The sequence below is a fragment of the Galeopterus variegatus genome, unplaced genomic scaffold, assembly GCF_000696425.1.
Source record: "Galeopterus variegatus unplaced genomic scaffold, G_variegatus-3.0.2 Scaffold3538, whole genome shotgun sequence".
Taxonomy (NCBI): domain Eukaryota; kingdom Metazoa; phylum Chordata; class Mammalia; order Dermoptera; family Cynocephalidae; genus Galeopterus; species Galeopterus variegatus.
In genome coordinates, this window is record NW_007729649.1 from 174,756 (window position 1) to 189,009 (window position 14,254).

Consider the following 14,254-nt stretch of genomic DNA (forward strand, 5'->3'; position numbering starts at 1 on the left):
GGGGCGGGGCGGGGCGGGGGTGGGGTGGTGGTGCGTGGGGCCCACTGGCCTCCCCAGCCTCCCAAGAACTAGTTGCCGCTGTGAAAATTACTTCCTCCTCACCCATATTTATTTAGAACTCATTTTTCAACTGTTTTTATTTTAAGTGCCTTTCGCTTGAATGGAAATATGAGTATGGGCGATTCCCCCGCCAGTCCAGCCAAACTTTCAGTAGGGGCTTTGGCTATGCTATCAGATCCTCGATCTGGAACTATCCAACAAGGCATTAAATTCACCCCCTAAATTTAGTTATCCCACTTTTGTCTGTGACAAAACTCAAATTGCAAAGATGTTCGAGGCAGCATTATTAGAATTGCAAAACTAAAAAGAAATTAGAAATAGCCTAAATGCTTAGCCACGAATTGACAAAAAAGATTACATAAGTACATGAAAACTGCAAATAATAAAAGGAGGTGCAAAAAGTAAGAGTATAAAAATGGAACGAATGTGTAGATTATAACTGAATAAAACTTACGTATTCACAATAATTGAAATTCTAAAGGACAATACAGAGATTTAAATGGTTGCTGTGTTAAAGCGAGGTTTTTTTTTTTTCTCAGAAACCTTGTATGCATTAAAAATTATTGCACCTCTCCCCGCCGAAAAAGACCAGTAGGGCCTCCATATTGGTAGTTAATTATTTGTAAGTGTAAGGATTCCGTGGGCACTCAAGCGGAGGGGGAGGGGGAAAGTACTCCCTAGCAATATGGCGCCCTTCTGGGTTCTTCTCCGTGGTAAAAGCTCGCCAGCGCCAAACCTCAACCAGTCACAGGTCAAGGCTCACCTCCCGCTCAGCCCCGTCCAATCAGCTACGGCCCCTCCACCCCCTATCCAAACCCGGAAGCAGCTCCCTAGCTCCCTATAAATACAAGCGCAGTCCTTGAATAAAGTGTAACTTCTCTGTCGAACTGTCAGCCTGGGTCCTGTCGTTCGCCAGAGAAGTTCCACTTTATTCAAGGACTGAGCGTATATTTGTAGGGAGCTGCGTTCGGGGTTTGGATAGGGGGTGGACGGTTTGGCGCTGGCGGGCTTTTACCACGGAGAAGAACCCGGAAGGGCGCCATATTGCTAGGGAGTGCTTTCCCCCTTCCCCTCCGCTTGAGTGCCCACGGAATCCTTACAGTAAGTACAGTAGATGGAGTGGGAGACTTGTGTTTGTTGGTCACTGTGCCAACTTCCTTTGTGCTGAGAAGTGATATTCTACAGTCCTAGATTGTCTTTGCAGCTTTCCTATATAAGAACCACTGTTGTGACGATTGCAGAGACGTGGACCTGGAGCTTTCCCAAAGAAGTTGGCTCTAAATTAACATTTCGTGCTATGTACAGAGTTACTTCTATTCCCCTTGTTATGATGACTGAAGCCAAGAGAGGTGGCACACTAAGCGGTAGAAAAGGTGATAACCAGAGGGAACTCAGGTCAGAGCATTAGTGATGATCTCTGTTCTGCCTCATTCGTTTAATTTGCCCGTTTAAAGTAACTCCATTCCCCCATCTCATTCATTCATGCTCTTTTCTCAGAAATGACGTATTTAGGTAATCAAAACCCCACGCAAGACCTCAACAGCAAAAATACAGCTGAAATGTAATAGTTATCCCAATTAAAAATTAAATAATACTTGTAGGTGGTGTATCAATATTCTTTCCAGTTTTTATTAGTTTTGCTGCATTTAAATGAGGTGCTGGCTCTTCAGCTTTTGTGTTCAGATATAGGCGCACATTGGAATTTCTTTTTATCTATTTTTTTTTAATTTAAGGAGAGAAAATGACTGCTGGTTCAGTATGTGTCCCTCAGATTATACCACTGCGAGTTCCACAGCCTGGAAAAGCTAACCATGAAATTGATAACAATACACTTTTAGAAATGAAATCAGGTAGGAATCACATGTATTTGAAATTGTTCAAAATAATGTTTGTGTTCATCTGGTTGCCGATTTATCTCTGCATGCTTTCTGCAATTAGGACTTTGGGAAGTTAGTAATAACTTCCAAAATTTGAAATAGTGTACTTTGATGGTTTATAGACTGGTATATATTTAAATTAAAACTATTAGCTTTGACCACAACCTTTCATTTGTGTAGGTATGTAGTTGCAGCAATGCCTTGATTCACCTTAGCCAAGGTAAGATGTCCTGGTGCTTCCCCACATTTTCTCAGGATGCTCATTATTTTGCTGGGATATTAAATTTGACCTACTAACATAGGCTTCCCAGTCAGACAGGTGAGAGAGCTAATCCTGGGTTTGACAACTTCTTGTGACCTTGGGTACATTATTTAGCCTTTCTGAGTCTTAGTCTCCTATTGTAAAATAGGGATAATAATATCTGCCACTTAGAAGCACTGTGAGGATTAGATGAGTTGGTGTATATATGAGGTATGCAATATCTGACATGTAATAATGCCAAAGTAAATCTTAACTATTATTACAGAAATAAAGCAGTGAATGTATTTCCTGGTAATATTTATTCTTCAAATTGTTAAATGTGTTTGTCTGTGTGTGTATATGTACACACACAAACACACATAAATGTATAATTAACATAGGAAAGTTTTATAAATAAAACATATGGACAAGTATTTGTATAGAAAGATGTTGAGGTTCTAATGATATATTTTAATAAGCAAAATGTATTCAAACTACTTCTCTGCATTTGTGGTATGACTCCTGTGTTCCTAGACTAAGAGTTCTAAGAATATGTTACATTATACTAAGTCCTCCTTTATCTTAAAAGCTAATATGATTTTTTTGAAATTCTCAAACCAAAATAAAAATTTTAATATATGTGGCCATAACTTTTAGAAGTTGGGTGATTATTGAGAAGTTGGGTCATTATTAAGTAGGGTGAAATGAATGGTATCCACATTCTCTAATACTGTATTTAAATGTCAAATAAATAAAAGAGGTTCCATAATATTCGGTAACAAAAAGAATAATAACCCAATAGAAAAATGGGCAAAGGATCTGAAAAGACATTTTATAGGAAAAGAAATATGTCTCTAAACATGTGAAAATGTGATTTTCATTCTTCTACCCAGCCTTTCATCTACTCACAAAGCAGACCTTATCCCCTGCATAATTTACTCCACAGCACTGAATCACTACCTGACATAATGTATTTACTTGTTTGTTTGCTGTTTCTGTGTCCTTTCTAAAATGTAATCTCCATGAGAGCAGGGACTTTGGTTACTGGTATATCCCCAGTGCCTAGAAAATGTCTGGCACACAATAAGAACTCAGTAAATGTTTGTTGAATGAATGAATGAATCTTACTCAAAATGCAAAAAAGGTGAGTTGAATCTATGAGGTTTTTTTTGTTTTGTTTTGTTTTTTTTACTTAGGAAATTAGCAAAAAAAAAGAGAAAAATGGGTAACACACTATATGGGAGAGATTGTGTTAAACAGGTGATTTCACGCATTGCTGGTGGCAGTGTTAATTTCTAAACCGTTCCTGGAGGGCAGCCTGGCAATATTAATCAAAATACAAACACATTTCTTTTGATTCAGCAGTACTAGTTCTACATATTTGTTAACAGATATACTTACATAAAGAATTCTCTACGAGGTTATTCATTGCAATGTTTATAATTGCATAAGAAAAAAAAAGGAAAAAAACAGCCTGTGTCCATCTGTAGGGAATTGATTAAATTATTGTGCATCTATATAAGAGAATGTGATGCAGCCGTAATAGAGTGAGGAAGCTCTTTATGTACCAATTAGGACAATATCCAAGACATATTGTTGAATGAAAAAAGAAATGTGTGGAAAGGGGTATGGTGTGCCACTATTTGTGTAAAAGGAGAGGGAGAAATAAGAATATGTACATATATACTTGTATGGATATAAAATATTCTATGGAAGAGATGCAAGATACCATTGGTTGCCTCTGGGCAGCCAGTGTCGGGGATGGGAGGGAGAGTTTTCATTGTATATCCCTTAACATTTTGAATCTTGAATCATACGAATTTATTACTGTTAAATTTTTTCCAAGAACTGTAAGAATCACTTACCAAGTCCAAATAAAATATAATAAAGCATTTCTTAAGAAAAAATTAAAAATTAGCTCTGTTTTCTATATGGGTGCTGTTATCCTAAAAGTGACCCATGTTCTATTTGTATCAGTGCCCTGCTGGAAAGGTAAAAGAGCACAGTAATTCACAAGCATGGGCTGTGGATCCAACCTAACAGAAGTCAAACCATGACTTCTCTATTATTTAGCAAGTTTCTCAATCTCTCTGGAACTCAGTTACCTCATGTATAATATGGGTATTATACCCATACCTCTTAGGGTTGTACAGATGAAATGAGCTTATTCAGTGAAATGAGCTTACTCATGCAAAGCACAGTGAAAGAATTGATTATTGTTAATTATTATTATTCATTTCTATAATATATATACAATCCCTATAAATAACTGACCAGGGTTGGCCTTGGTTAGAGCTCACTTGGTTAGACTGCGGTGCTGTTAACACCAGGATCAAGGTTTCAGATCCCTGGACTGGCCAGCCACTAAAAAAAATTTTTTAAATAAATAACTGACCAATACATGTTACTCAGGGACTTGCTCCTTTAATGGTAATTATAGTTATCCTGTTTTGGACTTTTCAGATACCCCAGATGTCAACATATATTATACTCTGGATGGCAGCAAACCTGAATTTCTAAAGAGAATTGGTTATGGTGAAAATAATACCTTTAAGTATACAAAACCTATTACTCTGCCTGATGGAAAAATACAAGTTAAAGCTATTGCAGTCTCTAAGTAAGTTATGAGCATGGTGATGAAACTATTTATAATATAATAATGTTATGTTCTAATTTTATTTCTTTCTTTCTATGAGAATCAGTGCTGCATTAGAAGGGCACTAACAAAAAAGTTATTTTTTTTATTTTACTTTTTTTTCCTTTTTGTCTTTTTTCGTGTCCGGCAACGGATCGCAAGCCTCAGTGTCGCGCCTGCACTGGGCCGGACCGGCAATGGGATCGCAACCCTCGGTGTTGCTCCCACACCTCGCTCAGCCAGTGAGCGGGAACCGGTCTGTATGTGGGATCCGAACCCTCAGCGGGAGCGCCGTCGCACTCCCAAGCGGCGCACTGTAGCAGTGCGCCACCGGGCCGGCCCCAAAAAAGTTATTTTAACTTCAGCACATATATGTACCTTCTGTGTTTTATTTGCCTTCTATTGAGGTATACTGTAAATTGCACAGATCATTAATGTATAGCTCAGTGAAATGTTAAGTATATTACTACTGTTTTTATTTTGTTTTTATTTTTGTTTTTGTTTTTTTTTTAAAGATGACCGGTAAGGGGATCTTAACCCTTGACTTGGTGTTGTCCACACCACGCTCTCCCAGTGAGCTAACCGGCCATCCCTATATGGGATCCGAACCCGTGGCCTTGGTGTTGTCAGCACTGCACTCTCCCAAGTGAGCCATGGGCCGGCCCCTGTTTTTATTTTGAATTCCACATTGGAGTTTTGGGAAAGAAGAGCCTTTCCAGGGCTGGGGACCTCAAAAGAGCTTCATCTGGCTCTGAAGAAAATATTGTTTAGAGGATGGTTCTTTTATTTCCCAAGATGCAACCTATAACCACTGCGATCATTCTCTATTTCATTTTGTATCGACTTAATTGGCCTTCAAAGCACTGTCCTTTCAACTTACTGGACATTAACTACTTTATTTTTTTCTTTATCCTCTCTTTCTTACTCAATGACTTTTTCCCATTTTCACATATAGAAATACCACTTAACTTAGAAACCTTTACAATATGTTGTGAAGGTTTCCAAACTAAATAGTATTTCCATATTTGAAAATGAGAAAAAAAACCCTCACATAGTTGGTAAGTCTGTGTGGCTATGGTACAGGAATAATTTTGTGCAGCAAGACAGGTTTGACCACATTTTAGGAACACTTTTAATCCCAAAACCAAATACCTGGCTGGCTCAGGTATTAAAGACTCTCCAATCTCCCCCTGCTGGCTGAACTACTCCACGACTTTTTGAGGAAAATTGCAAATTCTTCATCAAAGACGATGGCTTTGGCATCTGAAAATTAAAACAAATAATAAAATAAAAAGAAAACAATCCCTCAATACATGTTATTATTACTTATTAAATACTGGAATATGTGGCCTTTTCTCACTTGCCAAACAAGTCATCTCAATTATCATTAAAAATTAAGAAACTAAATACTGTTGCCTCATGCTGTAAGGCAGGCCCCTTCAGAATCTACCAGTAGTAGCAGAATGAAGCAATTTAATGACTAAGTGTATGGTTCAAAGGAGTTAATAAATCTTCCAAAAGAGTCTAAAAAATAAGGTCATTCTTTATGCTTCTCACCATCCTGCTGTGTGCCCTCTAAGTGTCTATTCTGAAAAGCACTGTTAGTATTTCAGTTGTGCTCAACTTAAGGTATTTACACAAAGAAATTTTGAGTTTTCACCTCAAAAAAATGAATGCTTGTATAGATTTGTGATAAAATAATTTTTATGGAATTTATACTGCTTCATTCAAGTCTGTTTTTAGGTACTTAAGGTAATTAGTTTCCTTATAAGGAGATGCATGACTTTAAATGAGACCATTCACAATTGGAGGTCATTAATATATTAAGAGGAAAAATTATGGTCATAAAGCTTTGAATGACATAGGAAAATATTTATGATATAATAAGTGAAAAAATTAGGAAACAAGATTGTATTACAGTTGGCCCTCTGGATCTGCAGGTTCTGCATACACAGATTCAACCAACTGTGGACCAAAAATATATGAAAACAGGGCTGGCCTATTAGTTTAGTTGGTTAGGGCATGGTGATGGTACCATCATGGTCAAGGATTCAGATCCCGGTACAGGCCCGCTGCCAAAAGAAAGAAATTGAAACAAAACCAATAAAAAATAACAATACAACAATAAAAAGTAATACAAATTTTAAAATACAGTATAGCAACTATTTACATAACATTCACATTATATTAGGTATTATTAAGTCATCTAGAGATGATTTAGAGTATATAGCAGGATGTGTGTAAGTTTATGCAAATATGCCATTTTATATAAGGGAATTGAACATCCATAGAATTTGGTATTTGTGGGGGGTCCTGGAATCAGTCACACTTTCCCACCCCAAAAGATTGTTACTTAATTAGTCTGGGGTATGGGCTGGGCATGGGGCTTCTGCAAAGCTCCCTGGGTGATTTTTTTTTTTTTTTTTTTTGTCTTTTGTCTTTTTCGTGACTGGTAAGGGGATAGCAACCCTTGGTGTGGTGTCGCCCACACCGTGCTCAGCCAGTGAGCGCACCAGACATTCCTATATAGGATCCGAACCTGTAGCAGGAGCGTCGCTGCGCTCCCAGCGCCGCACTCTCCCGAGTGCGCCATGGGGTCGGCCCTCCCTGGGTGATTCTAATGTGCACCTGTGGGTAGATGGTTACAGTAACAGGCCTTGATACACCGTGCCTCCCTGTAGTCATGCCCTTGTAGAATCCCCTTCCACACTGACTACACATTCTTTGTTTTTTCTGGGGGGTTTTTTGGTGGCTGGCTGTTATGGGGATCTGAACTGTTTCTTCTTGATAATTTTTGCAGCTTCCAGAATTTAACAGTGAGCATTACTTTTGTGATAATAAGTAAAGGATCTCTGAAATTATCATATAACCAGTGTTTCTCAACCTTGGCTGCTGAATTAGTCAGCTATTGCTGCACATCACATCAGAGAATGGTCAGTAAAGAACACAGGTGGACAGGAGGGGCCAGGAACTCAGGAACATCTTAGGAGAGGGAGTGGGTTGTCAGATGTTGATGGTCCGTGTTGATGATCCAGTCTAGGGTCTATAAATTTTCTGACATCTGCCTTGTTTCTTTAAAAGCTTCCTTATGATCAGGAACTTCCTGTCCCAAGAAAACTAAAGCTGGGCAGAGGTCAAAGCTGCCTTGACCTGAGGAGGACTCAGTTCTCTGAGAACAAATGTCGTCTTCAGCAGAACCATGAGAGACTCTCCAGTTTTGCAACAATGGTTGATAAAGCTAACTTATTAGTGGGTTACAAGGGCATATCACAGGCATCCATTTGCAGCACCTTGGAATGTGTAATGTGCCCTAAAATATTAACTTTCTGGAGGTTATTTTTTAATTTTTGGCAGCTGGCCAATACAGAGATCCGAACCTGTGACCTTGGTGTTATAAGACTGCGCTCTGATCTACTGAAGGAGGTTATTTTTATTCAAGCTTGTTGTATAGCTTAAATTTCAAGAGGAGGTGCAGTACATTCTGTTTGTGTGGAGGAGAAAATCCAAATGTCATCTTCATAGGCAACAGCAAAGGCAAGAAAACTGATTTGAGAGAGGTAGCTTGGAGTGTGGAAAGAGGACAGGGCTTAGAAACCTGCAGATCTGGATTTTAATCCCAGTTTCATTGCTTAGTCTTTGTATGACCTTGATTAAACCAGGAGGCCTTTTGATTCTCAGTTTCCTTGTTTGTTAAATGAGGTTACTAGAACTTACTTGACAGCCAATCTGAAGATCAGAGATAATACACCTAATACAAGATTTGGCATCAAACATGTGATAGCTGTTGTTGTTGTTGTTATTATTTTGGTGGCTGGCCAGTATAGGGACCGAACCCTGGACATTGGTGTTATCAGCACCATACACTAACCAATTGAGCTAACTGGCCAGCCTTCAAATTCTTTTTTTTTTTTTTTTCCTTTTTTTGTCTTTTTTCGTGACCGCAACGGATCGCAACCCTCAGTGTCGCGCCCTTACCGGACCGGGACCGGCAACGGGATTGCAACCCTCGGTGTTGCGCCCGCACCTCGCTCAGCCAGTGAGCGGCCGGTCTGTATGTGGGATCCGAACCCTCGGCGGGAGAGCCGCCACGCTCCCAAGCGGCGCACTGTAGCAGTGCGCCACCGGGCCGGCCCTTTCAAATTCTTAACAAAGGGTTAAAAGATTGTTCTTGTTAGACTCAACTCAAAAGGTCTGCTCGAATGAAAAGTTTATGCTTGGGTGAATAAGTGGTTTTCACTCAACCCTTTCATGCTTCTAAACCAGAGGTTCTCAACTGGGCATAATTTTACGCCCCTCAGAGGATATTTGGTAATGTGTGGAAACATTGTTGGCTTTCATAACTGGAAGTGGTAGTGTACTATCAGCATCTAGGGGATAGAGGCTAGGAATGCTGCTAAAAATTTTATAATGCACAAGACAGGCCCCAAGACAAATAATTATCTATCCCCAAATATCTGTAGCTTTCAATAGGTTGAGAAAACCTGACCTGGGACTGGGCAGTTTGCTCACTCAGAGCACGGTGCTGACAACATCAGGGTCAAGGGTTCAGATCCTCTTATGGTATAGCTGCCAAAAAAAAAAGGAAAAAAAAAAAGCCTGACCTAGACCAAGTTGCAGAATTCCTACAGATCCAGCTTCATGATTCCCTTGCAGTCATTCAAATAATTCTGATATTTTATTGAGGAGATAGTAATCTTTGTGGGAATAGAGCTAAAATTATTTATTTATTTATGTATTTAATTATGTGTTTATTTTATTTATTTATTTATTTATTTTAAAGATGACCGGTAAGGAGACCTTAACCCTTGACTTAGTATTGTCAGCACAGTGCTCTCCAAGTGAGCCAACCAGCCATCCCTATATATGGATCCAAAGCCGCGACCTTGGTGCTGTCAGCATCACACTCTCCCAAGTGAGCCACAGGCCAGCCCCTTATTTATTTATTTTTTATTTTAACTCCTCAATATACGTTGTAGTTGATTTTCATGTCCCTTTACCCATTCCTCTTTCCCTCTTCCCTCTCTCCCCTCCCCGCCACTACATCATATCTGTTCACTTGTCTTAACAAGTTCAAGGAATTGTTGTGATGTTGTGTTTTCTTCCCCACTGCATCCTTTATTTGTTTGTATATTTATTTATTTATAACTCCCACAAATAAGTGAGGACATGGTATTTCTCTTTCTGTGCCTGACTTGTTTCACTTAATATGATTTTCTCTAAGTTCATCCATGTTGTTTTGAATGGTAGTATTTCATTCTTTTTTATAGCAGAGTAGTATTCCATCGTGTAGCACAGTTTCCTTATCCACTCATCTGATGATGGACATTTGTGCTGGTTCCAGCTCTTGACTATTGTAAACAGTGATGCAATAAACATGGGAGTACAGGTATCCCTTCAGCATGATGATTTCCATTCCTCTGGGTATACTCCTAGCAGTGGAATAGCTGGGTTATATGGTAGATCTATCTGAAATTGTTTGAGGAAACTCCATACCATTTTCCATAAAGGCTGAACCATTTTGCAGTCCCTCCAACAGTGTATGAAAGTTCCTTTTTCTCTGCAACCTCGCCAGCATTTATCATTTTCAGTCTTTTGGATATTATACGTCCTAGCTGGAGTGAGATGGTATCTCAAAGTGGTTTTGATTTGCACTTTTTTCATCTGTCTGTTGGCCATTCATATATCTTCCTTTGAGAAATGCCTATTCAGCTCCTTTGCCCATTTTTTAATTGGGTTATTTGTTTTTTTGCTATGAAGTTGTTTTAGTTCCTTGTATATTCTGAATATTAATCCTTTGTCAGATATATGTTTTGCAAATATTTTCTCCCACTCTGTTGGTTGTCTTTTCACTCTGTTGATTGTTGCTTTTGCTGTGCAGAAGTTTTTTAGTTTGATATAATCTCATTTGTTTATTTTTCCTTTGGTTGCCTTTGCTTTGGGGATCTTATTCATGAAGTCTGTGTCCAGTCCTACTTCCTGAAGTGTATCCCCTATGTTTTCTTTAAGGAGTTTTATTGTCTATAAGGATGTATATTTAATTCTTTAATCCATTTTGAGTTGATTTTGTTATATTGTGAGAAGTATGGGTCTAGTTCCATTCTCCTACATAAGAATATCCATTTTTCCCCAGCACTATTTGCTGAAGAGGCAGTCTCTTCCCCAGTGTGTAGACTTGGTGCCTTTGGTCAAAGATCAGATGGCTGTAGGTGTATGGGTTGATTTCTGGGTTCTCTATTCTATTCCATTGATCCATGTGTCTGATTTTATGCTGGTACCATGCTGTTTTGGTTATTATAGCTTTGTAGTATAGTTTGAAGTCAGGTAGTGTTATGCCTTTAGCTTCATTTTTTTTAATCAGGATTGTTGGCTATGTGTGGTCTTTTGTTATTCCATATAAATGTCTGGATAGTTTATTCTATTTCTGAGATAAATGTCATTGAAATTTTGGTGGGGATTACATTGAATCTGTAGATCACTTTGGGTAATATGGACATTTTCACAATGTTAATTCTTCTGATCCAAGAGCATGGGATATCTTTCCATCTTCTTGTGTCCTCTTTAATTTCTCTCAACAGTGGTTTGTAGTTCTCATTGTAGAGATTTCTCACATCCTTGGTTAACTTTATTCCTAAGTTTTTAATTTTTTTTGGTGGCTTTTGTAAATGCACTAGTTTTCTTGATTTCTTTTTCTGCATGTTCACTGTTGGAGTATAGAAATGCTACTGATTTTTGTGTGTTGATTTTGTATCCTGCAAGTTTGCTGAAATCATTTATCAACTCCAAGAGTTTTTTTGTAGAAGTTTTAGGCTGTTCAGTATATAGGATCATATCGTCTGCAAACAGGGACAGTTTGACTTTTTTTTCCAATCTCAATGCCCTTTATTTCCTTCTCTTCTCTGATTGCTTTGGCTAATACTTCCAACACTATTTTGAATAGGAGTGGTGAGAGTGGGCATCCTTATCTAGTTCCTGTTCTTAAGGATGATATTGGCAGTGGCCTTATCATACATGGCTTTACTTGTGTTGAGATACTTTCCATCTATACCAAATTTGTAAAGAGTCCTTTTTTTTTTTTTTTTTTTTTTTTTTTAAAGATGACTGGTAAGGGGATCTTAACCCTTGACTTGGTGTTGTCAGCACCATGCTCTCCCAAGTGAGCAAACCGGCCATCCCTATATAGGGATCCGAACCCGTGGCTTTGGTGTTATCAGCATCAAACTCTCCCAAGTGAGCCATGGCTGGCCCCTGTAGAGAGTCTTTATCATGAATGAATGTTGAGTTTTGTCAATTGCTTTTTCAGTGTCTATAGAGATGATCATATGGTTTTTGTTTTTGCTTTTATTGATGTGATATATCACAATTATTGATTTGCATATGTTGAACCAACCTTGCATCCCTGGGAATACTCCCACTTGATCATGGTGCATGATTTTGTTTATATGTTTCTGTATTCTGTTAGGTAGTATTTTATTGAGGATTTTTGTGTCCATATTCATGAAGGATATTGGCCTGTAGTTTTCTATTTTTGATGTAACTTTGTCTGGTTTTGGTATCAGGGTGATATTTGCCTCATAGAATGAGTTTGGGAGAATGGCCTCTGTTTCAATCTTTTGGAATAGTTTGTAGAGAATTGGTATCAATTCCTCTTTGAAGGTTTGGTAGAACTCTGCAGTGAACCTGTCCAGTCCTGGGCTTTTCTTTTTTGGGAGTTTTCTGATAACAGCTTCAATCTCTTTTATTGTTATTGGTCTTCAGATTTTCTATTTCTTCTTGGCTTAGTTTTTGTAGTTTGTATGTGTCCAGAAATTTATCCATTTCCTCCAGATTTTCAAATTTGTTGGCAAATAGTTGTGTATAGTAGTCTCTAATGATTCCTTGTATTTCTGAGGTATCAGTTGTAATATCACCTTTTTCATTTCTAATTTCTGTTATTTGGGTCTTCTCTCTTCTTAGTTAGCCTTGCTAAAGGTTTTTCAATTTATCTTTTCAAAATACCAACTTTTTGTTTCATTGATCTTTTGTGTCATTTTTCAGGTTTCTATTTCATTTAGTTCTGCTCTGATCTTAATTATTTCTTTCTGTCTACTAACTTTGGGTTTGGATTGTTCTTGTTTTTCTAGTTCTTTAAGGTGAAGGGTTAGGTTGTTTATTTGACATCTTTCCATTCTTCTGAAGTAAGCATTTAATGAAATAAATTTCTGTTTGTCTTCTGTGTCTGTTGGTTTCTTGGGGTGGTAGATAAACTATTTTTTCTCTTTATTGTTAGCATTTTTGTTTTACTGGTAGGTTTTGTTCTTTCTTGAGTATTCATGGAAGTGACGGTTGTTTTTCAGGTATCAAACCCAGTACTCCCTTGAGAACCGGACTGGGACCGGCAACGGGATCGCAGCCCTCAGTGTTGCACCCACACCTCGCTCAGCCAGTGAGCGGGAACCGGTCTGTATGTGGGATCCGAACCCTCGGCGGGAGTGCCGCCGCGCTCCCAAGCGGCGCACTGTAGCAGTGCGCCACCGGGCCGGCCCTCTCTTGAGAATTTCTTATAAGGCTGGTCATGTGGGAGTGAACTCCTGCAGTTTTTGTTTGAGAAATATACTATTTGTCCTTCATTTCAGAAGGATAGTCTGGCTGGGAAAGGAATTCTGGCCGGGCAATTTTTGTCCTTTAATATTTTGAATATATCATCCCATTCTTTTCTGGCTTTTAGGGTTTCCATCAAGTCTGATGTTAGTCTGATTGGGGCTTCCTTATAGGTGACTTGCTGCTTCTCTCTTGCAGCTTTTAAGATTCTCTCTTTGTCTTTGAGTTTTACCAGTTCGACTATAACATGTCTTGTAGAGGACCTTTTTGGGTTGAATATGTTTGGGGATCTTTGAGCTTCCTGATTCTGAAGATCTGTTACTTTCCCTATACCTGGGAAGTTTTCTGCTATTATTTCATTGAATATGTTTTCAATGTCATTTCCTTTTTCCTCCCCTTCTGGAATACCCATAATTTGGGTATTTGAGCCCTTAAGGTTGTCTTTTATCTCTCATGGATTTTCTTCAGTTTTTTAAATTCTTTTTTCTTTTTTTCTGGCCTGTCTGGGTTAATTGAAACAGCCTGTATTCAAGGTCAGAAATTCTCTCTTCTGCTTGTTCTAGTCTGCTGGTTAGACTGTCTTGTGTTTTTTATTTTGTTGAATGAATCCTTCAGCTCCACAAGCTCTTCTTTTTCAGGGCATTGATTTCTTTATACATTTCTTCTTTTAGGTCCTGTATATTTTTTCTCATTTCACTGTGTTTTCTAAGTTAGTTTTCTTGTATCTCATTTACTTTCCTTAGAATTGTTGCTCAAAATTCCATGTCAGTCATTTCAAGGACTTCCTGATGTATAGGATCTAGAGCTTGAGAGTTATTATTTTCCTTTGGTGGTGATGTATTTTCTTGATTTTTGATATTTCTT

General features: G+C 38.4%; 1 protein-coding gene across 1 annotated transcript in view; it reads left to right on the forward strand.

Annotated features, from left to right (window-relative positions):
* Positions 1-1,003: 1,003 nt before the first annotated feature.
* Positions 1,004-14,254, forward strand: part of DZANK1 (double zinc ribbon and ankyrin repeat domains 1) — a gene marked incomplete at its 3' end in the record, with an annotated part of 42,108 nt that continues 28,857 nt past the window's right edge. Inside the window, exons 1-3 of the mRNA XM_008585371.1 lie at positions 1,004-1,161; positions 1,794-1,910; positions 4,642-4,795. Coding sequence (XP_008583593.1) covers positions 1,802-1,910; positions 4,642-4,795 — 263 coding nt within the window. The remainder of the gene's footprint in view (positions 1,162-1,793; positions 1,911-4,641; positions 4,796-14,254) is intronic.